Below are 27,789 nucleotides of genomic sequence, written 5' to 3'. Positions count from 1 at the left end.
ACAGACACTGCCCACCACTAATACCCTGTATAACTGCTGCCCATCCACAGTACAGACCCTGCTCATACACAGCCTGCCACTAATACATTGTATAACTGCTACCCATCCACAGCACAGACACTGACCACCACTAATAAGAGCAATGCATTTCAACCATACCTTCACGTGCGCACGGACCCATCAAAACGTATCAGTTGGGGGCAGGGCCGGATTAAGGTCTGTCGGGCCCTGGACAACAAAATTGTGGGGGCCCCCACAGACACCCTATAACCGCTGGTGCCCGCTATGCAGCCCCGCCCCCCATCCGCCCGCAGTACCTGTGTGCTGCTGCGTAATTGATGACAGCCGAGCAGACTGTATGTGCGCTGCCCGGCTGTACTGCTGTAGTCTCCGGCAAGAGAATCTGTATTTTCATATCTCCCACTGGACTGCCGGGTAGCCAATCAGGAGCAGCGGCATTGATGGCCGCTCCTGATTGGCTGCCGGCAGTACAGCAGGAGATCTGTGAAAATACAGATTCTCCTGCCGGATACTACAGCCGGGCAGCACACATATAGTCTGCCCGGCTGTCAGCTACCTACGGGCGGTCGGGTGGGTGGGTGGACGTCCGGGCGGAGCCACTGTTTGGGGGGAGATGCCAGCCACGTCCGCTGCTTATGTAAGTGGCATGGCTACCAAGAGCACGTCCGTGTGGCCCCGCCTCCTCTGACTGCACATAGAGTCTATGTGCAGTCAGGGGAGGTGATTCAACACAGACGTGCTCTATGCAGTGCACGGGAGGAGGTGGGGTCACACAGGAGGAGAGGCAGCCGAGGCCAATGAATATGAAGGGGGCTGGGCTACAGGGGGAGTGTCCACTCCACATGCTGCCACGCTAGAAGCTTACACTATGAGCAGGAGGAGACCTCTAGCGCGGCAGCAACTATTAACTTGTGCAGGGCGGGAAAAACGGGCAGGGCGGAAATCAGCGGCTTTAAAAGGGGCAGGGCGCAGCGCCCTGCGAAATAAGCCTAGCGGGAACACTACATATGGACAGATTAAGGCTATTGATTGATTTGGTTGTTGCAATACGCATGCCATAAGCCATTAAGCTGCCCGTGTGTACATACTGTAAGTCTGGTATCCTTTGTACAGTAAATATATTCTTAATTCTGTTATAAAAAAAATTCTGATACAAATATTTATTAAATCCAGATATATATAAAAAGGGTAATAGTTTCAAAAACCATAGGGAGACTTGTAATAAATTGTGGTAAGTGCACCCACGATAAAAAACATTCCTATACTACAACGTTTTGCCTTATAATGGCATTGGGTAATTCATTTCCCAGAGCTATGTGTTTTCAAGTTTGTGGCCGCGAGAATTCGTTATTTGGATTTTCTTTTTTCAGCTGATCTCCCAAAAACTTCTGGCTATCAGGCCTAATTGAATTACCCCCGAGGATCAATTATCCGTTATAATTTCACCTTGGCTAATTGAATTCTCTCCCCCCCCCCCCCCCATGTATTCATCACCTGTTTCTGTAAGAATGTGCGTTTAGCATAGCTCTATAATTGTCTGCTGATCGATATATGCATGATTTTACTTTGACAACCCTCATTAAAGTGACACTATTGATTGTTTGCTTTCTAGAATACCTCAGTATTAGAAAACCACCACTGGAGGTCGGCAGTGGGCTTGTTGCGAGAATCTGGTTTGTTTTCACACATGAGTGTGGAAGAGAGGTACGTAAATGTCTTTACAGCATTCCACAATTGTGTAATGGTAATTATTTTGAGGTGGCACGGTGTCATGTGACTTATAGCATTTCACTAGAAGGTTGTATTAAGGTGCCCATACACGTACCGATTTCAGTGTGCTGTGCGCTTTGAACTTTCTTGGTGCCGCGCGATTTTGGCACTTGCGCTGCGATGTACTGTGTGATGCGATTTTAGCCTTTTTTTTTTTTAAAGTTTATAGTCACCTAATGGACATTGCATACTTTTTGTGCTATACAATATTGTACCCGCCAGGACGCGCATCGCATCCCCGCAGGTACACCGTGCGATTCTAACCAATGCGATTTCAAAATGCATGCTAGAATTGCAACGTGTATGGGCACCTTTATGAGTGTGTGGCCAGCTTTATGGGCATAACTACTAAGCCTTTTAGAGAGAGAAAGAATCAGCCAATCAGCTCCTACTGTAACTGTCATGTTACAGGCTGTGTTGAAATATGTCAGGACGTCCGTACAATAACCATGCCCCAGCTATTTCTGTTCGTCTTACTGTAAATGTGAGAGTACAGCAAATAAGGCCCTTTTTAAAACTGTGAACATTTTTCACTTGCTGCCTATCACTAAGCGGAGGCTTGTGTGCTAATGAGCTGTCACTTACTGTGTAGTTTTATACCGGTGTTTAGTTATTATACTGTTTATGTTTATGTTCTAGGCAGCGTATGGAAAGCCAGTTAGGCTCAATAATTCTTGCTACAGACATTAGTCGGCAGAACGAATACCTGTCACAATTCAGGACCCACCTGGACAGAGAGGACTTATGTCTGGAGAATGCTGGGGATCGGCATTTTATTTTGCAGGTACGTATTTTATCACGCTACGCAGCTCCTGTTAGGAATGAGTGGGACATGTAAGTACTTGGCATCCTACATAAGAAAGTTCACTGGACCTAACACTTTGTAATGCTCCCAGGAGAACTTCCTTTAGTGGAATTCTAAATGGAACACTGGGGAAATGCTGCAGAGAGATCCACTGACCGTTCCGCTGTGCCACACTTACATTTACTAAGATGGGAGATCTATTGACGATTAGATGTTGCTAGGGACAACCAATCAGAAACTTCTACTTATTTATTTTAGCACCTCTGAAGATAATAAATAGAATCTGGTTGGTTGCTATGGGCAACATCCCATCTTCAGTAGAACTCCCATCTTAGTAAATGTACCCCTTAGTCTCTGCAATGATCTGTGTAATGTGGCAGAGAAGAAGAGAATACAGGGCAGACCCATCAAAGCAGTATTTCAATACACCATGGCCCTTATTCAGATCTGATCGCAGAAAAAATTTGTTCTCAAAATGGGCAAAACCATGTGCACTGCAGGTGGGGCAGATGTGACATGTGCAGAGAGAAAGTTAGATTTGGTTGGGGTGTGTGGAAACTGAAATCTAAATTGCAGTGTAAAAATCATGCAGCCAGTATTTACCCTGCACAGAAACAGTGACTCACACAAATCTAAAGGGGCATACACATGGAGCGATTTTGTGCTATTTTTTAAGCAATCTGACTAGATTTCTTAGAAAGTAAGCACAGATCTCCCCATGTGTATGCTCCAATAGATTAAATATCAGTGCATAACGTCAGTGCATGCAGTTAAAATCTAGTCAGATTGCTTAGCAAATGACTGCAAATCTCTGTGTGTACAGAACGAGCGATACTGATCTCAATCTCTCATTTTGAACCACTACCCAGATTTTTTTTGCTTAAGCAAAATTGCTTAGCACAAATCTCTACGTGTGTATGTGCTCTCCATGGGAGATCTGGACACCAGGAAATCGCCTACACTAAATAGCTCAGCAAAGTTGCTTAGCACACATCTCTACGTAACTCTCTCTATACATGTTACATCTGCCCCACCTGCAGTGCACATGGTTTTGCCCATTTTGAGAACAAATTTGTACTGCGATCAGATCTGAATAAGGGCCCATGTGTAGCCTAAATAGATCTGCAGAGAGACTTAAGAAAAACAATGGCAAACATCAGTAAATTAATGGCGTTCTACCACAGAAGTTTAGTGTTCTATATTTGTATTTTTTTTTTATTAAAATGTCTGATACCAATAAACACAAATTGAATTCTGGTTACTCTAACATGACATGCTGATGGAATAAATTACATGCATCAGATGTATGCATCCCAGCTGTACCAATGTACAAATATATCAATTGCCATTACATAAGTACAGCCTTCTTTGTTGTGAAAGTGCTTCCCTTTTGTTTCCTTTATGACAGATGGCTTTAAAGTGTGCAGACATCTGTAATCCATGCCGGACCTGGGAGCTCAGCAAGCAGTGGAGTGATAAAGTAACTGAAGAATTCTTCTACCAAGGCAAGTTACCGACCAGATGTAATTAGATGCTGGCTCATACAGAGTAATCCGGACAAAGGTCCCCAAGGTTCACAGGCATAGATTAAATTACAGCAGGACCTTAAAGGACATGTTCACTTGTGGAAATGCATGTCTTACCTACTTCATCATGGTCCTCTTACACCCTGTGAGGCAGATGTATGGAGAAGTGATAAAGTGGAAGGTGATACGCAGCAGCCAATCAGCTCTTACAGGTTGGTTTGAAAAAGGACCGTTAAGAGCTGATTGGCTGCTGCGTTATCACCTTCCGCTTTATCACTTCACCAGTTTTAATACATCTGCCCCTGTGTGAGTGACATAGGTAGGACATCTTCTTCCCACACTGAGTGCCGGGTCTCCAGGTTCCATAGGGGATCCTGTCCATACTCTGTGTATACTAACAACCTTATTCAGACCGGATCGCAGGACAAATTGGTTCTCAAAATGGGCAAAACCATGTTCACTGCAGGTGGGGCAGATGTAACATGCAGAGATTTGAGTGAGTTATTTTGTTTCTGTGCAGGGTAAATACTGGCTGCTTTATTTTAACACTGCAATTTAGATTTCAGGTTCAACACACCCCACCCAAATCTAACTTTCTGCACATGTTACATCTGCCCCACCAGCAGTGCAGCATGGTTTTGCCTATTTTGAGAACAAATTTGCCCTGTGATCAAGTCTGAATTAGGCCCGAAGTACCTATAGGTTGGACTTGCCCAAAAATGAACTTCACTTTGACTGAATGGGACGATTGACAAAATATATAGTAGGAAGGAGACTTGGCAGGAGAAAGTAAGCACTGCAAGAAGATATGTGGAGCCTGACCAGATTAGTGAGAGGAAACATTTGTGGTAGAAAGCGGTGGCTGTTGTAATGGTTTCCTCATTGGTGGAGAGAGTTTATTGGTGGAGCATGGTTTATGATTGGCTGTTTCTGACTATTTAAATATTCTTATGTTGGGGTTGTGTCCTCAGTGTCCTGACCTTTAGGAGTCTGTTCGGCCTCACTGATGGCACTAGTTCCTAGTGAGTTGATAAAACTCAATTATTTTGAATATTTCTTCAGCTTACAAATAACTGCCTCCATTGTGTCTAGGGATCGTGCACTTTTATACAGACTTAGGTGAAAAAAAGTGAAAGTTTGCATACTGTGGGGACAACAATGACATTTGTTGATGTCATAGCCTGCCATCCTATATTATATGATTTTTGTCTTGATTGTACTACTGCAGTCCCCTGAGGGATACAGGAAAGTCGATCTACACTGTCTAGATCAGGCATGTCCAAACTCTGGCCCCCCAGCTGTTGTGAAACTACACATCCCAGCATGCCTTGCCATTGTTTTAGCATTCCCTAATCGCAAAAATGTGGCAAGGCATGATGGGACATGTAGTTTCACAACAGCTGGAGGGCTAGAGTTTGGACATGTCTGGTCTAGATAAACCTTTATTGGGTTGACCACTCTTTGTCAAAGTCTAATTAGACTCCTAAAGTTAGTCGACCGCATCTAGATGGACAGTGTTGGGAATTAGGCAGTCACCACTTTGACATGAGTTTTTCATGGGGTTTTTTTTTTTGTGCCAAATGTCACAGGGGTTTTCCTGGACACTATATTTGCACAGTGTTCCCTCACATAGCTTGCTACACTCACCATGCTTCAGGCACAGGGACTTTCTACACTTGTCACACTGTTATAAGCTAACTCTATATCCAGTTGGATAGTAAAGTACGAATCAAGTTGGGATGGTCAAAAAAAGAAAAAAAAAATGAAAAACTTGTGGTGACTGTTGACCTTTTGTCTGTCATTCTACTGTTTGCCCTAATTCCCGTCACTGTCAATCTACACGCAGTAGACTTTCTTTAGGCGGCAAAGAGTGGTCGATCACGTGACTTTCTATCTAGACACTGTCGACACAGCAATCGTGACGGAACCAGCTGTTATCATGTAGTAATACATAGTGCAGATAAGATGTTCTAATTTATCATTGTCTATTATACTGTATATCATTATTGTCCAAGTTTAATCCATGATCTCTCCACCTGTTTGCCGATGGGGTTAATGATGCATTGCAGATGAAAACATTAAGACAGACGGCTCTTTATTATGAGGGGATGTGAAAAGTGCTCCCCTTCCCCAGTATAAACTGTATGTTATGTAAGGTGCTGAGGACTAATGGACATTTTCTATTCTGTCTTTATCAGGGGACGTGGAAAGGAAATGTAATCTGGATATCAGTCCTTTGTGCGATCGGAATACATCTAACAAAGCCAACATCCAGATTGGTGAGAAGAACCTAGATAGGCAGGCATAGGCATAATCCTCACACACCAATCAGAATGCACTCATTTGCTCCATACTGCATGTCTGTACCCATCATCAGTGAAAGGCCAGATAGAAAGTGTTCATTCTGTGATCTAAACCTACCGCAGCCCTTATGGTGAAATGAGCACGTCCCCTCCCCATGCCCAGAAGCATGAGGCCACCCACAGAAACACAAGCGCAATGACCCTGGTTAGTTTCTTCGCCCACAGTACATTCCGTAGGCGTCCTTACACATATATAATTGCTATCTCCGTACGTCACCCCGGTTTTATTACACCCTGGCACAGACTGCCACAAATCTCTCAAAACAACGTTCTCTCGTTTTAAAATACATAATTGAGCTGAAAAAAGTATCCTAGTATAACATCTTCATTAAATGGTGACAGAAATTTCCATACACTGCTACTTGGGTGCACTACTATAAGGAATAACTCTCCCGCTGCTTTACAATTTTAAGGTTATAAAAAGCTTTAAGATGTGGCCTTGCGTTTTTAATTGATGCTGAAGTTCCTCTGTGACCTTAGATTTCACCGTGCAGAATGTATTACCCTCTAGATAATTCTTACTGCCTCAGACAGTTACTTTATTCCAAGTGTGATCTATGTATAGTTTGACTTGTTGCCATATTAACAAATACTCTGCTTTCCCTAATGAAAAGGAACTCTATCCTATTGCTGGCCATGGTTCGTTTACAAATAGTAATTTCTGTGTAGTCCACAAACTTAAGGTGTGTACACATGCTTCAATTTGCTTTAGATTCAATGCCCGATTTGATTTTCCATTAGATTTGGCATTAGATCTTTGCATGCAATTTGGCATTAGATTTATACTTTTACATTCAATGTCGAATTCGATTTAGATTCAAGGCACAGTGTACACATTCAATTCACTGGATCGAATTCTATATTTCCTTGCCTGCACAGTCTATTTTTGTTTTCAATATAGAGAAAATGGGAGAGTGCATCGAATCCAATGCAGATCTAAAACATCTTAAAAACCATTCGATTTGATTTTGCTTCTATGAAATCAAATCGAAAACTTGTCAAAATCGAAGCATGTGTATACCCCTTAATTTTTATTTTTTTTACCGTATTTATTTAGTTTTTGACAACCAAATTTCCCACATCTTGCGCTGTCTCATATTTGGTCTGTACTTTGTTACTCAGGTTTCATCACCTATCTGGTGGAGCCATTGTTTGTAGAATGGGCCAGGTTCAGCAACACCAGGCTGTCACAGACCATGCTAGGCCACGTGGGGCTGAACAAAGCCAGCTGGAAGGGAATGCTGCAGGAACGGTCCAGTAGCGAAGAGGCCGAGCCCGGGTTTGATGACTGACCTATTTTACCTCAGGAAGATTGTACACCATGAACCTAGGGAATGTATCACAGCAGTGAGTGATCACAAAAGGTCTTGGTTAGAGAGAAATTGATCCTGATTGCCAAGGTTACACATTTTTGAAAAAAAAAAATGCCAGCATTATTTATCTCCATGGTTTCCTTTTAATGTTTTTTTTTTTTAGATTTTATTTTATTTTTTTTATGTTTTTTTTTTATTTTACACAAGAAGACCTGAACATAGAGCAATATGCACATACCTCAGTTGGCTTTTGCATCAAAGCTTGAATATGCAAAGCACAGCACTGACTGTCCGAAAACTGCAGGAAGTATCTTCATGTGCCACAGGTTTTGGAATTATTATTTTTTTGTGATTTTTTTTATTTTTTCAAATTTTTCAATTTGTTTTATTTGACCTTAGACATTAAAGGAAACCTTTTTGTTATCATTGGAAGAATATTTTTAGTTTTTCCAACTTCTGGTGGGAATTTTCCAGAATTTAATGACTGATGTTCTAACTTCCACTTTGTGTTGAATTCTTGTTTGGAAATGTGAAGTGCCCACACTGCTTTGCTGCCTCGGCAAGTAATGCTGTTTACAAATACACTGAAAATATTGACTGAAACTTGCCTTGAAGCATTGGTGTGACGGAACCACTAACTGGATTTTTTGTTTTTTTTGTATGCTTATTTAAGAGAACAAATATTGACTGCAATCCTTCCTCTCCCTTAGTGCTACAAATCTGCATTTTTTGGATACCACAGATCTTTCCGCGTTTTTACAATATTTCCACTAGCTTACAGCTAGGCTTCAGTCCAGAGGTGGATGGGAAATAACCACCGCGTTCATTTTGAAAAAAATATGTTATGATTTTTGTTTTCATGGCAGAATGCGGGAACTGTATCCAGGCTGTTTTTTGCAAAGCTACCACGAAACGCATTGCATGTTGGGAATTTTTTTTATTTATTATTCTTTCCACTACTGAACACTTGAACTGCACGGAAAAGGTGGAATTAATGTAAACACCATATTCAGCTCAGGGTATTTGCCAATCTGAAATAAAGAGGGAAGGAAATTTTGTCGTTCGGACAAGGGTACAAATGCCTTTTTTTGCTGCAGTGTGCCTGTGTGTTTGAGTGAGAGGCCTGTATTGTGTGAGTGTGTGCATGCGATTGATTACATGTCTGTACCACAGATTTGGAAACTGCCACACAAAAGCTATTGGACGACAGCTTCTATTATTTTTAACACTTTATAGATGGTGGGAGTTGTAAGTCAGCAGCAGCTGGCGTGGTAGCTAAAAAAAAAAAACGTGGTCTATAACTTTGGTTCAGTTGTCACAGCTAAAGGATTAGTGAATTGTAACAAATTGCTAAAATGCCTTAATCTATGCACAAAGCTAAGTGACCAAACGTGTTGTTTTTTTATTTTTCTCCAAACATGTGCGTTTTTTGTTTTTATTTTATTCTCCTTTTTAATTCTTTATTTTAGTGAACTAGTTTTGTGAGATTTCGTTGTAGGATAAATTGTTTTTAGGACCAGTTGCAGGACTAATTTTAAACTTAAAACATTCCATTATTTAGTAATTTTTGTTTTAAGTCTAGTGAGCACAACTGTTAACTATATAAAAAAAAAGAAGAAAAAAAAATGGTGCTTTTTTAGCTAATTTGTATTATCTCTGTTATTGCTGTAAAGACTGTTTATCATCTGTTTACAGTTTGTTGCAACAGACATTTTTCTGGGGGGGAGGGGTGAAGGGAAGATGGCTTCAGCGTAAAGCCATTTGTACGCGGCTTTGCTATACTCATTTTAATACGTGCCTGTTGCTGTTCAGTTTTGATGAATAAAAATAAAACCAAAACAAGTGTTTGTTTTACGTGTTTTACTTGCAATATTTAACCATTTCTCTGCTGCGAAGCCTTTTATTAGATGACTTGTGGCAGAGTTGGGTTTTTAACATTGATTTGTTCCTCTATCATTTATCTGGGGGAATGTGTGTCATTACCTCTAGGTTAGAGTGTGGGCTATGGACACTAAGAGCTGAACCCTCCCACCTGTGACCCCTCCCAGCCCCAGCAGAGCCTGTCTCATTTTTGTAGCTTGGAGGAAAGACCGTTTGTTTTTTTGTTTGTTTTTTTTGTCTTCCTAGTTTTTAGCTAGGTTTCGCTAGGTGCTGGGTCATGTAAGAGCAGTCACAGCCTGCTTAGGCAGCTCTGGCCTGTGACCTTTGTGTTGCTGTGTCACCTGTGTGTATGCTTCTACCAGCACTGCTCTGCTGTTTGCACCCTGCTGTGTGCTGAGGTGTGCTGTGTATGGGGGGTGCTGCTTTGTCCCAACTAGCGCTTGGAAAGGGAGATGCAGCTTGAATGCAGTCCTGCTTTTCAAGCTACTAAGCCCGCCCCTGCATCGGAGCACTGCCATTTTGGGAACCCTTTTCCTCTCAGACAAGGCCCGTCGCCACCTTCTCTTTTGTCCTTTGCATGGTCATCTTCCATGGCTGCAATCCATAAGGTCCACCGAAAATAGCCCTGCAGGAACTCCCTGGTACCTCCCCCCCCCCCCCCTCCTCAGGGTCCACTGCTACAAGGCACAGACCAACTTCCTCCCATTTCCTTTCCAGGTAATTATCGTGATTCAGATGCCTCTTGGGGAGATGGACCCAGATTGGGAAGACTCTTCCGAATGGCCCCAGAGTGTGAAAAAGAATAGTTTATACCAAACTTTAGATTAAAAGATTAAAGTTGTTTATCGGATGTAACCACTTAAGGAAGCTTCAGTACCAGAGTCGATTTCCACTTCTTTATTCAAAAGGAAAAAAGCTCAGGTGGCAGTTTATCCCCCCATTTTCTAATTTTAATGAAGAATTAATGGAAGCCTGGTTGAAGCCTGATACAAAAGTGCAAGTCCCCAAAAGCTTCAATTTGTTTTATGCTTTCTGGGAGGAAGACACCAAGTTATGGGAGATTCTGCCAAAGGTGGATGCACCCATCACAATATTGGAAAAAAGCAACACCAGCTTACAGTATCCAGTGCATAGGAAAAGTGTAGTTGTCTGAAAGTCCATATTTACCCTGATGGGAGTATCCCTACGTCCCATCCTGGCTAGTGCATGGGTTGTTACAGCCAACAAGGAGTGTTGGCACAGATTTTGTCAGCTGTTTAATCTAAGGATCCTACTGACCACTCGGGTCATGGAGGCTTTGTCCTATGTTACTGACTCCTTATTGGGTTCTGTTTCCCTACAGGCTCACATCTCTGCACTGGCAGTAGACTCCCTATGATTGAGCTGCTGGAATGCCGATTCGGAACCAAGATGTATTTGTGAAGTTGAATTGTTGTTTGGCCCAGAGCTTGAGAAGAGTATTACAAAAACTACTGGTGGGAAGTCCTTCTCTTCCAGTGCTAAAGTCAAAAACTTCCAGGTTTCAGTTATTTTGGCCTCAGGGTTGGGGCTCCTTCCATTCTTTCCAATCCCTTTCTGAGTAATTTCCATTCTTCTTGGAGAGGTTAATTTCGGGTTTGGAGGATCCCAAGATTTTTGCCAACCAGGACCTAAGCAGGGTGATGCGTCTTTGGCATGACTACCTCATTTGTGACTGCACTGGACCCCTCTGTTAGCTAGCTTTGGGAATTTCCAGAGGTAATGATGCAGCGCCACCCAAATGGATGATATGGAGTGTATATTGGATATTTTTTTTACTCACCTTAAAGATCTCCCTTGGAATCCATCTTGGGTATGCTGTGATACCTCACTTTTTGTCTGGTTTTATTGACGATGTTCTTGTTTTTTTTATTATGTGTATTCTACATGAAGCTTGGCTTAATGTAGACTGAGGCTCTGCTGGAGGTGGCTGGGGTTAGAGGGGGATGAGGCAGCTTTTTGTGTTTTGTTGTGCCTTATCTCCAAAGCCCCCACTTTTGCCCAGTGGTAATGACACCGCATCCCCCAGATGGATTCAGAAGAAGAGATTTTAAGGTAAGTTAAAAAAAAATCCCATATTTTGCAATTGAAATAAAAGGTTTAACTTATTCCTGGTGTAACCTAGCTCCAATCATATTCAAATAGTAAGTGAATGTCAACTTGATATTTCACTAGATTCATAATCTTGTAATTACCAGTCCAGGTTTTCAGAATATCCATGCTTGAGCATAGATGCTGAATCAAATTAACTGAAGTACTATTTAAGCCAGCTGTGCCCAAGCATGAATATCTTGAAAACGTAAGTTCCCTGATGACCAAGTTTGGGAGCCACTGATTATACTAACCTCTATATTTGCATTATATGTGCTTGCCTTTTTACCTAGTAAAAAGCACAAGGTTATCTACTGGCATCTAAATCATGGTTAAAGGGGGGGGTTTGTGATCCATTTTATATAAACAATATACCCATTTACAATACCAATAGTCTTTTTGTAATTAGTTGTATATTTTATATCCGTGTATAACTTTGTGTAATCTTATACACAATGATTTTTTTTTTAATTTTTGCGTATGAGAAAACTTTTTTAATAAATAGGCCCTAAAATAAGAAGGAAGCAGCAAGCCCCACTCTCCACACCCGTAGTGATACAATGGGTTCTTCAGAAGGGTATTGTTCATAGGGTCGACTCAATTAAGGTCAACATGAAAAAGGTTGACATGAGTTTTTACACATTTTTTGGGTGTCTGTCGATATGGACACTGTATCAGAGTACTGTGTTGCATTACATTATCTTCTCCCTCTGTCCATGTGGATAAGTATGTACAGATGGAGCCCCAGTTATCTTTGCTGCCTTCGCACGCCATTCGCCGAGAATGGTGTGGCGAGCATCTCAAGCATACACATCCCATTCTCAGAGAATGGCACGCCGAGAGGGGACGCTATGCCACGAAGGCAGCAAAGATAATTGCGGCAAGATATGTACTTTTCCTATCCCCGTGGACATAGAGGGAGATGCCGTGATGATTGGACCATCTTTGATTGAGGCAAAGCCATCAAGATAAAGCTCACAAGCATTTAAATGATGTATTGGGCTGGTGTGTGGAGACACAAAGCTTCACAATTCTGTTGGCTGTAGTAAGCCACTGCGCGTGATTAATGATACCTGGCTTATACTTGACAAGATCATCGGAAACCTTCCCAGCTTTGATGGCAGAAGCAATACGAAACAAATACTGCTGATCTGTACTTAGATAATGTGCATACACAACGGCCATCAAAGTACAAACCAGTGAGGTGTATATACCTTACACATACTGGTATCCTTTAAACTAGACTGTGACTTTAACTAATTTTGTCCATATGCCCACAAGGTAGGGTGTCGGACAGAACTCAAAGTGCAGATACCTTCAGGTGGTGAGTCGCCCAGTAAGTATAGGGTGGGCTAAAGGCTGCACAAGATTTCTTTATAAAGCTTCAGATTTTCAATTCTTTTGCCATTTTCAATCAGTTAAATCACATCAAACAGATGATTCTCAGGTCATTGCAATTTTTGTACATTAGGAGACCCAAAGTTCACTTTTATGTCGTCTATGCCCAACTTTGAGGTTGCAGCAACCAAAATTAAAAAAAAAAAAACACATAATTTTCACAATTTAAATAAAAAAAATTTTTTAAAAGTAAACTTTAAGGGTGCTTGCCAAAACAAGATCTTAACTCTGGGTTGATATTTTGCACAGTTGATATTGACCCCAAATGACAACTTTAGGCGTTACGGCCAAACTCTGTCATTTTTGTGTTTTTCAACATCTAAAATCTAACAGACCATGAAGGTGAAAACGAGTCATGGGGCTGAAACACCTGGTGAGTGCACTAAGCATTTGGTCCAAATAACAGGCTCAAGGGGGAATAACTTTCAAACCAGAAGCTATAGTATATGACTGGTGTGGTATAGGGTACCGACAGTCGGGATCCCGACTGCCCGGACTCAGACAGCATGGTGAGCGCAACAAAGCGGGCTCGCCGTGCTGCGGGCATGGTGGCTCGCTATGCTCAACACCTATTCTATTCTCCCTCTATGGGGGTCGTGGACCCCCACGAGGGAGAATATCGGGTGGCTGTCGGGCACCCGTCTGTCAGAGTTTTGACAGTCAGGATCCCGATGTCGGGTAAATGATAGTTGGGATCCCGACTGTTGGGACCGCGTTCAGCACCCGTATATAAAATTCAGGGAAGACTACAAAGACATGCATATATATGCTTAGTATCGTATTCAGGGCTATTTTTGTGCAGGCTCCAGCAGGAACTGTGGCCCTTATTCTAGTTCATTCTTTTTGACAAAATATTTCTTAGATGGACAAAACCATGTGCCCTGCAGGTGAGGCAGGTGTTACTTATGCAGAGATAATTAGATTTGGGTGGGGTTTTACACCTGCCTCACCTGCAGTGCAAATGGTTGTGTCCATCTAAGAAATATTTTATCAGAAAGAGTAAACTAGAATAAGGGCCTCAGTTCCTGCTGAAACCTGCACAAAAATAGCCCTGATCGTATTGCTTCAATGTGTGAATGTTGATTTTTTTTTTTTTTAGGGGTAAATTTATGAAGATGGGAGTTCTGTCTAAAACAGAATATGATTGGTTACTATAGGCAATATTCTGTTTATCCTCAATAGAACTCCCATCTTAACAAATTTACCCGTTCAGTCATGTGTGATGATGGGTCCTGCTCAGATGAATGAAGATATGAAAGACAGACATATTCAAGAACTTCCACACAAGTTGAGTACAGGATCTTATATTGACTATTTTCCCTTTATCCTTTAAAGTACACGAAGTCTGTCATACATTTGGGTAGATAGACTGGTGTCTGAGGACTCAGACACCAGTCTATCCCACAGACACCCCCCCCCCCCCCCCCCCCACACACCCCCAGACTCAATCAAGTGCCCAGAGGATGGTTTGCTGGGTCTGGCACTCCCAGCGACTTTGTGCTCCGGTGCCCCCACAAGGTAAATGGTATATCAGCGGTGGTGCGGTATAACGGTATGTACACTGTCATTTTGTTTGACTTCAAAACAGTTTTGAATAAAACTGAAATGTTGTCTATCCTGATCAATTACAAATTATGACCGAACGCCGCTGATAAATAGATATATAGATTGCAGAGAGTGTTTGTGTGCCTTCTCTAAGGCATTAAGGGTGTTTCCCTCTGTAAAACATCATACAGGGTGACATTTCAGTTTAAGATTCCCCTTCAATGAGGCATGATAACGCCACTTCCATTATGTCCACAATGGCTGCAAAACTTACAGCTTCATGCAGGGTAAGGGAAAGTTGTATACACATACTGTATGAGTTTAGCTGAACTATCATAGGCTACAGTATAAATCAAGCTGGTAGATTAATTATTAAAATCTGTTCCTGCAGATAGCTCACAAAGCATATAGGCTCTAATTAGGGCAGTATGTATGACCCCGAACATAGGTGCCCATTTTCAGTAAGTCTAATAAACCTGCAGTGACAGTTTCTGATTCACAGAAGTTGGAAGAACCCTTGTGCATGTTTGTAAGAATCCAGATGAAAAAAATTCAACTGTCCAGGTGTTTAAAGCTATATTACCTGTTCCCTAGCGAATCCCGAGTCAAATGGGAAACTCCACCTCCTGCAGATACCTTGGTGTTAAGACTTTTTAAACAGACCACACTGCCTAATCCAGGAACTGTTTTATTAATAGAGGCACCATACTGGCGATTAGAGATTACATAAAGAACATTTATACTACAGCTTGGGTGCTTCTGCACCTGGTTTTAGTTGGCTCGTGGGCTAACAAAGCCATTAATGGTATTAATGGATCGAAAAGCTCACTGAGGGCCTTGAAGGTAGTATGCCTACATCAGAGTTGATGCCATTAGAAGAACTGCTAATGGTTCAAAGAATGCAGTTCTTTGGATCATTCTGTTGGGGTTCCTCATAATTATGAGGTAGATCCAGAGATTCATACTTTTCTACCAGCGTGTTCTCAACAGCCGCCACTGCAGTTTCCTATCATCAGGAGGCAAAGCCGACTGACCAGCCAGTGGCTTGACAGCCCACCTGGGGGACCCCAGAGTGTGAGCTCATTTGCTGAACTTCCAAGACATCTGCAAGGACAACTTGGTGAGGGTAATTATCTTACATGGGTACCAGCTGGAATTTGCATTTCTACCCCCAGAATTTTTTTTACGACATTACTTCCGGTATTCTAAACAAAGCAAGTGATTCTGTGACAACAGGAGTGATAACCCAGGTTCCTTTGGAACAATGCAGAAGAGGCTTCTATATCAAACTTTTTGTAGTACCAAAGCCAGATGACTTGGTATGACCTAATCTTAATCCTAAAATCTCTGAACCTTTATCTGGCATACCACAAGTTCAAGATTGAGTTCATGCAGTTTGTAACTGCCAGTTTTGAACCAGTGGAATTCCTCATCTTGCTAGCTATAAAGGATGCATACTTACCTGTATCCATCTGGAACCCTCATCAGAGGTTTCTAAGGTTTGCAATTCTGAATTGACAATATCAATTCAGAGCACTACCATTCTGCATGTCTATTAAAGATAATGGCCACCATGCCTTCTGTGAAAAAGAAATAGAAGGAGTGTTGGGTTTGCATAAAATAGACAGGGTGCAGCTGAAGAGAGGGTGCAAAAAAGTGACATGCAGTACACTTACAAACAATCGACATTAGAAACACAGGAAGCACACGCTCCCAATTTACACCATATAAGTGAAACAATAAATCAATACCGTCCCTTTAAAAATGGATGTTGTAATTTCCAGTTTCCACGGATCTTTTATCTATGGATAAATCCTTAGCATTATGTGGCTAATGAAGCAAACATATTGCCAAGGAGACAAAAAAGAGCTATTTAGTGCAGATGGTATATTTATTTTTTAAAGTTGTAGCATTAATATGCACTCACAGTATCCAGTATGATTGTAAGCATTGGTTTAAATCCCACTGGCACATAACAGGAACTTTTCATCCAATGATAGGTGCTTTCCAACTGGTGCCTCATACAGGGGAAATCCAAAGAAAACCACAATAGTGCAGAGCGTAAAAACAATACACTTTTAATACACCAAATAAACTCAAATGTAGAAGGCAAGGTAAAAAGCATGTATGGGAGCCCAGCGGCAGACCGGAACAGAGTAAAGATGGTTGTCCCTGGGACTTGATGATATACTTCAAAGGCCCTCCGGAAGGTCCAGGATAAGTGCCAGGTAAGTCCAGCCAGTGACAGTGTCCGTCCCACCGTTGGTCCTAAACAGTCACGCTAAACGCGTTTCAGACTAGGTCCTTTTTCAATAGCATGATCCTCCATCTGTTTGAGCGCTGTATTTAACAGCCTCTCATCTCCTTCATTTGCGGCACCTGCCGGTGTCTGCACATGCGCATTCCGGGTTACAAAGTTGATGCGTTCCACAGACCCGGAAGTGCCGGTATCTGTGTTCCACATTGTCTGTTTTAGTCCCAGAATGATGCGATTATGTTTCTAACACCATCTAAATATAAAAAACGTGATATATATATATATATATATATATATATATATATATTATACATACCTTCTGTGTTATGCATCCAGGGGACTACATTAATTACTTACCTGGATGATCTTCTACTGAAGATCATCCAGGTAAGGGATCTTGAAATGTCTTGTCTGGAACACTCAACGGACTTGTCAATTTCTGCTACAACACATGTGGATTTTGAATTTCAAAACGTCACAGCTGTCTTCATCTCAGAGTGTTATTTCTCAATTCTGAATACAAAGCACAGAAAGTACTCTTTACCATTTCTTGTAAGGAAAGAATTTATACATAGGCAAGAACCCTGTTACCTCGTATTTACCTCCTTGGGAATATGGTAGCCTCCTTCGAAGCTCTCACATTTTGACAGTTTCATTCCAGGAGATTTCAACTAGACCTCCTCGCAGAGTAATCAGGATCCATCTCCAAAATGCAAAGATTGATGAACCTCTCCCCAGAGGCTATCCCTCTAGTGGTGGCTGAACTCAGCAAGCCTTCTAGAGGGTCACAGCGTTGGCATATGAGTTTGGACGATAATAACGGATGCCAGCTTCAGGTGCTGGGAAGACAGTTGTTCTCAGTTATTGTCAGTTAAAGGGTCTGTGGTCTCCACCAGAATCAAAACTTTCCGTCAACATTCTGGAAATTCGAGCCATCTATCTGGCTCTAATGCAGGTGGATCTGTTCATAAGAGGATGAACCATCAAGATACAATCAGTCATAGCCACGGCTGTGGCATATGTCAACAGACAAGGAGGCACACAAAGTGGATGGGCTATGCAGGAAATCGACCGGTCTTAAGATGTGTGGAATGTTATGAAACAGGGCTGTCTGCAAATTTTATCCCAGGACTGGAAAATTGGGAGGCAGATTACCTCAGCATTCAGGATCTTCATTCAGGAGAGTGGACATTTCATCTGAGGTGTTGTTGTTTTTTTTCAGATTACACTAAATTGGGGAACCCCACACAGATCTCATGGTGTCCAGATTGAACCACACACTTCCACTCTATTGTTCTTGCATGAGAGATCAGCAGTGGTGGCAGTGGATGCCTTGTCAGTACCTGGGAACTGCACTATGGGATACCTGTTCCCTTTGTTTCCACCAGCTCCAAGGCTACTCAAATGGATCAAGAGTGAGTTTACGTCAGTCACTAGACTGGCATCCCAGAGCCTGGTACACGGACTTACTGCTGCTTTTAGAAGAAGAACCATGGATGCTTCCTCTACAATAAAACATACTGCAGGAAAAAACGTTCATCTACCCAGACTAACCGCATCCGTGTTTTATGGCGTGGCTATTGAATCCAGGTTGCTAAGTAGGAGGGGTATTCCGGGACTCAGTTATACTAACTATGCTTAAGGCCTGGAAGGAAGTTACTTTAGCCCATTATCACAGAATCTGGAAGGCCTATGTGGCTTGGGGGTTTATTCTAGTTCATTCTTTCTGACAAAATCCTTCTTAGATGGACAAAACCATGTGCACTGCAGGGGGGCAGATGTAAAATGTGCAGAGAGAATTAGATTTGGGTGAGTTATTTTGTTTCTGTGCAGGGAAAATACTGACTGCATGATTTTACACTTCAATATAGATCTCACTTTGAAGAAAAACCCCACCCAAATCTAATTCTCTCTGCACAAGTTACATCTGCCCCACCCGCAGTGCACATGGTTTTGTCCATCTAAGAAGGATTTTGTCAGAAAGAATGGACTAGAATAACCCCCTTGGTGAGGAAGGCGAAGATTGCCCACAACAGTTTTCAGTTTAACTCACCAACTAGCTTTCTTGCAAGCCGGTTTTTCAGCAGGACTCCAATTGAAAACTTAGTTTTGTCCATATTCTTTAACCACCATTTAGCCCTGATTGCAGTGATTTCGATCTTTCCTAAAGGAATCCTCCACATTCAGCCACCTGCTAGAGCAGAGATGGGGAACCTTCGGCCCTCCAGCTGTTGAACTACACATCCCATCATGCCCTGCTACAGTTTTGCTATGTGGCCATGCTAAAACTGTTGCAGGGCATGTTGGAATATGTAGTTCAACAACAGCTGGAGGGCTGAGGGTTTCCCATCCTTGTGCTAGAGTAGAGCTTCAACAGAAATTTGGGACTTGTCATTGGTTTTAAAGGCCCATACACACTATGGGGGTCGTCAAAGTATTTTGCTCTGGGACCCCAGCAGACAATAAATAATTACAAGACCCCAGCAAGTTACTGCAGAAGGTCATCACGTCACATGTGTAGTCAGCAGACAGCACATACATGGCAGCATTGTGGAGGCACAAAATTATGTGAGAAGCCTAAAATAACAGACAATTCAACTGATTTTTCAGACTCTGAATCACTGACTGAGATTAGAAAAGTCATCAGCCTGATGGTCAGTAACATGGAAGGTCGGGACCCACTTTGGGGTCAGGACCCACAGTTTGAGAACCACTGGCCGGTACTTATGTATTATCTGGACTACCATGTTAAATGCATCCCATTTTTTCATACCCCTACTATCCAACTACGCATGGAGTTGATTTTATATAGTGTGGCAAGCGCAGCGAGCCACCGTGCCCGAAGCGTGGTGAGCGCAGCGAGCCCCGCGAGGGGACACAGTCTCATAAGAAAAATGGGAGTCCAGATATTACATAAGTACCCCACTGGCCTAGTGTGTATGAGCCTTAACCTTTCTCAAGTCAGACACTTTTGAACCACTGGAAACAGTGTATATATGCCTGTTAATCTGGAAGACTGTCATTCTACTAGCATTGGCATCTGCCAGAAGAGTCTATGATCTTAGCACTCTCTCCTGTCGATCTCCATCCCTGGTGTACCATGAAGATAGGGTGAAGCTCAGTACTAGAGTGGATTTTATTTAAAAAAAAAAAAGTAATATTGGCATTTCACATCAATTAGCCAATAGTGGTCCCAACATTGTCGAGAATTCAGGTTTTCTAGATGTGGTATGACCTCTGCCTATATATACGAAAAAAGGACATAATTTTGGAAGTCAGATGCCCTGTTTGTACTTTGACATGGCCAAGAGAGGGTGGCCTGCATCACAACAGTCCTTGGCACATTGAAATTGGTCACGATTAAGCAGGCGTATATGGCTTATCGTGATATACAGCTTCTGGTCGAAAACTATCACCAAACATTTCAGTTAATTTCACGCCTTCAGTAGGTTCTTCCTGGGCCGCTGCATGAGATGTCTCGCTCAGTTATGAGTCAGTCCCTCACACATTTATCAAATTCTACAGATTCAACACCTTTGCAACATCCGTGTCTATGTTTGGTTGAGCGCTGTTACAGAATTCCCAGCACACACTCATCCTGCAGGGTGGCTTTGGGACATCCCCAAATGTATGACAGATTCAGTGTCCCCTATTGGATGAAGGAGAAAACAGGAATTTGGTACTTACCAATAACTCCATTTCTACATATCTTTAGGGGATGCTGAATACCCACACAGCCCTGCTCATGTCAATTGGTGTGTATATTTTGGGTGTGTTGTGTTTTGCAGTTATTTCGGTTTCATCTTGATGCCGCTTCTCTTTAGTCTCTCTCTACCTTCCCTGGTCTCTGTCTCCTCTAAAGCACAGTTTTCTAATGCTGTGTACACACGGGGGCGATAGGGGCTGAAATCGCTGGGAATATGGTCGCTGAGTGACCATATTGCCAGTGATTGGAGTGTGCACCAGCGATAAATCGCCGGGTGCGCGCTCCCGTTTTCTGCCCCTGAATGGTCGCTGGTCGAATGAGCATGCTCCACTGACCAGCGACATCCCCTGCCTCTTCACCCAGCAGTGTTTAAACTTTCATCTGCGACCATCTCTGGTCGCAAATGAAAACGGGACACAGGGCAATATGATTGCTGAGCAATATATTGCTAGCGATCATATTGCCCCGTGTGTACGCACCTTAAGACTGGATTCTGGGAGGGGGAGGAGCCTGCCACTTTTCAATGTGCTCAATCCTCAGGCACATCACCCCAAATGTATGATAGACGTGCGTCCCCATGGCTACGGAGAAATGGAATTATCAGTAAGTACTGAATAAGTGTTTTCTTGTATTGCATACTGTTTTGTTATAATTTGAATGCACTAATAAACGTTCTAAATTTTAACAATATTTGGTTTCAGAGTATATACATTAATTGGCAGAGGACAAAAGTGACAAATGATTACCACTGACACTACTATTAACATCTTGCTGTTGGAACTTTCAAGAGCACTCAAACCAATTGTTCTTTCAGAGAAGACTTTGGGTGAGATTTAATAGGATGCAATTTTATCGCACTTTTAGAAATATTTTTTTTTCCATCAAAATCTCATATTTAAAGGGGTGCGAATTTGCGGGTTAAAAATGCGATAAGATGCGATTTGATGATCCTTTATAGTGCGATTTGCGGAGCTGGTCATGTGAGCATTTTGGACCAACAGAAATGCGATTTACAACAGTGCCTTTGCACTACATAGAACCCCCTGATCTAGTGGCCCACCAAAGTCCCCTACAGTAAGCATCACACACCCTATATAAAGGGGCACAGGGGCCATTTTGTCCTTTGATAGGTAGTAAGGAGAGCAAGATGGAGAGGAGAGCAGTAAGCAGAGTAGGTGCAGGAGGCAGAGGTGGCAGAGCAGTCAGAGGAAGAGGCAGCAGTGTCCCTCACACAGATAGCAGTGTGGCAAGCAGCAAAGGAAGAGCCAGCATGCTGCCAGCGCAGCCTGTGGCAGGGAGGATGCAGGTGGAGTCTGACTCCCAGATGGAGGAGGCTGCTGCTGCTGGACCAAGTTTTGCCCCCTCAAATGCAGAGCTCACGGTCCCCCAGTCCCAGGAGGTTCTGCAGCCTGAGTATGTTGAAGAGGTGGAGTGGCCTGAAGTGGAGGAAGAAGCAGAGGAGGAGGAGGGTGAGGCACTTGAGGAGGAGGCTGAAGTGGCCGCAGAGGAGGGAGGTGACGGTGAGGAGATGGGCCGCACTGCCAGTGGGAGAAAGGTCCATGTCTCCTACGAGGAGAGCGCAGCCCTTGTCAGTGAGATGGTGCCAGTTTACGACCGGCTGTTGGGGCACCACCACCACCGTACCAGTGTCCAGCAAAAAAAGGGCATGTGGAAAAATATTACCACAGCAGTCAATGTTGTGAGTGCATACAAGCACACTGTGTGCAGTGTTAAAAAAAAAAAGGTTTAATGATATTAAGCGCAAATGAAAAGAATATATGGCCACCGAACAAAAGTAGGCAAGGGGGGGGTTTCGCTGGCACATTCCCTTTTCCCACTCAACAGGTGGAGCATTGAATTCTGTTGTACAAAGGGGGGGATCTACACAGATAGTGTTGATTCCAGGAGTGCTTATAAATGAGTGGCCTAATCAATTAGAGCAGCTGCTTGGTCCATATATGTTCCTGGATCCGGCAGGATGAAGGGCTCAGGGAAGTGACCCAGCTTATAGAATTAACAGATCCGGGCATATCGCCTATGCAGAGATTAATGGTTAGGGGGCTGCATCGGAATCTCCCTCCAATTACCGTTCAAGCAATTAAGGTATGGAGATGGGTCAATAAATTAGTTAACTATCAGGGGATAGACCCAGATACCTCGATTTATTCCATACATACGGTAAAAGCCATTAACGCATCCCAAGGGAGGATGGTGTGGTGTAGACAGGGGATTAGCGCCTTGGGGCAGGTATACCATGACGGCATGATGAAATCTTTTCCTCAATTACAAAATGAATTTGATGTCCCGGCGACTATGTTTTTTAATTATCACCAATTACGTAGTGCGCTAAGGAAATTTAGCAAGAATGAACCCCTCCGGCTGGAGGAGTCCCCATGTAAAATATTCCTCAAACAATTAGCGCCGGGTAAAAGGCTCTCGAAAATCTACAAATATGTACGGATGCATAGACAAACGGAGATGCTCGGACCAATTAGGGATAAGTGGGTAAGGGATATGCCACAATTGGAGGAAATAAGATGGCGCGGCACCTTATGTGCTCCCTCGTCTTTTTCAAACTTGATGAGGGTGCAACAAATCCAGTTCAATATCCTTCACAGGATATATATGACCCCTGTAAAACTAAAAAGAATGAATGAATCAAGACGGGATGCATGCCCTAAATGTGGAGCAGGAGCAGCGACCTTCTGGCACCTCCTGTGGGAATGCTCATTGGTAAATAGGTTCTGGGTAGGGATAAGCGACATTATGGTTTCACTGGGTATACCTAGGGTCGCATTAAATGAATGTAATTTAATATTAGGAACCTGGAAGGTAGGCCGCCTAACGCAGGATAAAATCCAACTGGCTGGGAATTTATCGGCTTTGGCAAAGGTGATTATAGCCAGGCACTGGTTGGCAGCCGAGGGCCCTAAGGTGGATGAATGGATTAACATGGTGAATTACACCTTTGACCATGAAAGATTCATATTTGCCTCACGAGGGAAAATACAGAAATTCCAAAGGACATGGGCAACATGGTCCCAGTCAAGACACTTTAAGGTGATGCATAGATGTGGATAACAGGGAAATAATGTTTGGTGGGACGCACATATTCAATGATGTTTGCACATGTATATCTAAAAGTACGATAATATAGTAACCTTTTCTTTTCAATCTGAGTGAACAATGTATGTTAGTGACTTAAGGGGGTAGGAAACTGAGATTTATGTCTTACCTGTTAAATCTCTTTCTTCGAGGACGTCAGGGGCCACAGGGATTACATTGGGTAGAGAGTGAGGTCACGACCTTTCCAGCACCAGAAAGGATAAAACTTCTGGACTGCCCAGAGACAGCCCTGGCTCCTCCCTCCTCTACCCCGCCTCCTAGGCTAGCTTACTTTCAGTTTTTTCCAAAGCCAGGCAGGAGACAAGATAGAAGGAAGAGAAACCCATACAGTAACACATTCAACAAATATATGTGTGTGTGGTTGCTCAACAGAGGAACCATAACTGTGACATGTATAAGTACCTCAACAAAGGAACTTTTAACTAAGTTCACTCAACGGAGGAACTATGAACTTCAATACCATGAAGCAGGCGCGGCAGGGAGGGATCCCTGTGGCCCCTGACGTCCTCGAAGAAAGAGATTTAACAGGTAAGACATAAATCTCAGTTTCTTCTGCGGCAGACGTCAGGGGCCAGAGGGATTACATTGGGATGTCCTAAAGCAGCCACCTAAGGGTGGGGACGCGCCTGTGCCGCGGCCAGTATATTCTGGACGAATGCCGAGTTCTGAGAGGCAAACATAACAAACGCAAAAAAGCGTAAGAAATCGTTGGCAGACGACCAAGTTGCCGCCTTGCCAAGTTGCTCTGCCGTTGCACCACCTGTAAAAGCCCGAAACACACCCACAGATGTAGTGGAATGAGCCCGTACCCCTGCAAGAACGGAGAGTGAGGTGAACAAGGAATCCTGCTTGATAAACGACCGCAGATATCGGCTGGCAATAGTCTGCATGGTAGCAGACCAGCCCCTCTTATGAATTCTCTAGTGGATAAAGAGAGAGTCAGATGGCCAAAGTATTACAGCGTGATGTACATAGTCGTGCAAAGCACAGACCATCTCCAGTTGATTGCTGCCCAGGAGAGACCGCCGGCCTACAAAGGGCAGGGATCACTATCTCCTGGATGACTTGAAATTCAGGAACCACCTTGTGAGGTGTAAAGTAACGTTTCAAAGAATCCGTTCTATGAGAATGAAAGACTATGAAAGGCGATTGACCTAACAGAGCCTACCGGGCAGACACCCAGCAGCAACGGTCAACAGGAAAACCGTTGTCCCAGTTAGCCTGTAAAGAGCCCTAAAGGGCCCAAAGAATCAGAGAAAGATTTTATCAAACCACCATGTTTGTAACAACCAGAGGTTGGATCTGCAGGACCCCCTGCAAGAATGAGCGGAGATCATACCACAGAGCTTATAGGCTGTGGAATACAAAGGAGAGAGCTGAGCCCTGTTGCTTTAAAGAAACAGGCGGAGGCCAGCCCCCACTACTTCTACCGAAAGGACAAAACCCTAGACAAACGGTAAATTCTGGGATTGAATTCAATCCCGTGGCTTTTAATTAGGTTGTCTTAACAGCCCTGTGAGCAGTTCTGGCCCCAGAGGCAGACAGATAAGAGAGACCCCTAACAGGGTTCACAGATCCGAGAACCAGATTCTCCTGGATTAAGGTGCCCCCACCTCCACTTTTAATGTACAAATTACTTTGAGGAGGAACAAAAATGGTGAAAAGCCTACCTCCGCACGAATAGCCACTGGACTGACATAACAGAGCGTGGACTCTGTAACCTGCAGGGTCTCGAGACCTGGACACATACAGGGTGACCTGGTAAATGTGACGCAAAGCCATCAAACCACCATTGGTCCACCCCAATGGCCTACCAACCACAGGAACACCTCCGAAGGGAGGGGTCCATCTGTTGGTATAGTTTTGCCAACAAGGCCGGGATCTTGCGCTCCCATTGGAAGAAGCGGGAGGCCTAAGCCTACAGCACCTGGTATTCCCAGATGGTCTCCCATCCAAGTACTAACCAGGCCTGACCCTGCTTGGCTTCCAAGATCAGACGAGATCAGGCGTGTTCAGGGTGGTGTGGCCGTAGGCTCATAGCCGGCCCACTCAGAGTGTCACCCTAGTGGTTGATAACAAACCACCCTTTTTTGCATCACCCGACTGGACCTGCACAGGGTGACCTAGAAACCAAGGTTCTACCTTGCAGAAATCCCACAGGACTGTCTTTTTCACTTAGGTTTCAAGACAGAAGCATCTTTTCCATAATAGCATTATCCAGTCTATGTCTTAAGATGTACTGTTGCGTGTATAAAACACGGATTTACCAAAAGGATCAGTTTTGGTTATAATGTATGTGTATGTAGATACATTAGAAAACAAACAAACAGGAAACTATATCGAACCGCTGTTTGAATGTAAGAAGCGAGAATGCTGACCTAGCACCGCTATATATATCCACTAATATACATACATATATATATATATATATATATACATACACATATATATATATTGTGTATGTACATATATATACACACACGTACACACACAAATGCCTACAAACATAAACATATGCATTCATGTACCCCTATACAATAGGTCGTACAGATTAAGAGGCAACATATTGGTATATAGCATATGGTGGCGCTGAAATGAACAAGGCCGTCAACATTGGCAACCAGTAAAACTTCTACCAAAGTGAGATTGCGTCCCTGAAGGGATGCATAGTCAAGGCCATATTAGCTTTTAATTATAAAAGCTACAGCCAGTGTTACTCCGCTAACATAACTTAAAGGAGAACCATAAGAAATGACAAACCGAATTGTTTGTGGGAGAAAACGGGAGCACCCGGAGTAATCCCACGCAATTACGTGGAGAATATACATAAACTCCACCCAGTTAGGGTAATGGCGTTGTTTGAATGGAACCCATGTTATCTACAACAGCTGGTGTTCCCATGTGATCTCAAATGAGATTGGGCATATCCAGTGTGGTATGAATATAGATTGACATCAGTGCCGTGAGGTAGTAATGTTAACCATTACACAGTTCGTACTGCACCTCCACAGCTGCATCTCCCAAAAATGCTACCCCGCTGGGGTGCAAGGCTACTAGAGGCCTGGAGGAATACTAAGTCAAATTATCTCAAATGTGCGATCTGCATGTTAGATGCATGTGATCCTAATGTAAATCTGACTACATAGTCAGATCCCACACTGGATTGTATTGTGCGTACACACCACAACCAGCTCTGTATGTGACAGTGCAATGTTCCAACTTCCAATGACCAGGAATACCAAAGGTTATCCTGTGGAGAAATTACATCTCAGAGTCCACCGTTGGTGACGTTTACCATAGTGCCCTGTCAGAACATGAAATAACCCCTGTATTGTGGGGACTGAATCCTTATAGCCGTGCGCCTTGTCTACTTCAGAGACGGGAGCGTTGCTGATTGAGCTATTGCTCTATTAGGGTAAAACAGGCCTGGACTATGTTCCGACAGGGTTTAAAAGTTAGCAGAGGTGTCTTACACCAAGTGTCTGGACCAGAACTGTAATGGCTGCACACACTGTGATTTCTAATTGACTTGCTATGGATAACTTTGCTAACTCATGAGTTAGTAACATACAAGTCATGCTACCTGCATTAGACATTGCTGCCCTTGCCTTTGATTAATGGAGTGACCTCTGTGTCACTCTGATAGCAGGGTATAAGACTTCCTGCTGTCCTCTGTATGTGACAGTGCAATGTTACCCTCAGTATCTGTGCATTAGAGTAAGGCAGTGACCTCTGTGTCACCCTGATAGCAGGGTATAAGACTTCCTGCTGTCCTCTGTATGACCTAGCTGGCAGCAAACTGTCCCCCCATAAACTGTAATCTGAGAACACAGTATCTTTCTGGAAGAAAGCAAGAAGGGGTTTTTATTTTGTCAGCCAGCAGATACACATTGCACAATTAGAGGCTTATTGCAGAAATCTAACGATCTCTATGTCACGGAGGAAAAATACATCAGGCAAGGCAACAGG

General features: G+C 43.2%; 1 protein-coding gene and 1 non-coding gene across 2 annotated transcripts in view; one reads left to right on the top strand and one right to left on the bottom strand.

Moving 5' to 3' along the window:
- Window positions 1–9,645, top strand: part of PDE7A (phosphodiesterase 7A) — a 79,579-nt gene extending 69,934 nt beyond the window's left edge. The window contains exons 9-13 of the mRNA XM_083187185.1: window positions 1,634–1,725; window positions 2,431–2,575; window positions 4,005–4,101; window positions 6,321–6,401; window positions 7,608–9,645. Of these exons, the coding sequence (XP_083043311.1) occupies window positions 1,634–1,725; window positions 2,431–2,575; window positions 4,005–4,101; window positions 6,321–6,401; window positions 7,608–7,777 (585 nt within the window). The 3' untranslated portion in view covers window positions 7,778–9,645. The remainder of the gene's footprint in view (window positions 1–1,633; window positions 1,726–2,430; window positions 2,576–4,004; window positions 4,102–6,320; window positions 6,402–7,607) is intronic.
- Window positions 9,646–25,735: 16,090 nt separating this feature from the next.
- Window positions 25,736–25,854, bottom strand: LOC146006038 (5S ribosomal RNA). The gene has a single exon (XR_014444088.1). It is a non-coding gene; the product is annotated as a 5S ribosomal RNA (ribosomal RNA).
- Between the last annotated feature and the right edge of the window lie 1,935 nt (window positions 25,855–27,789).

Source organism: Crinia signifera, chromosome 5 (genome assembly GCF_055691185.1).
Source record: "Crinia signifera chromosome 5, ASM5569118v1, whole genome shotgun sequence".
Taxonomy (NCBI): domain Eukaryota; kingdom Metazoa; phylum Chordata; class Amphibia; order Anura; family Myobatrachidae; genus Crinia; species Crinia signifera.
Note: the sequence above shows the minus strand (reverse complement) of the source record. Positions and strands in the feature narration are given on the sequence as shown.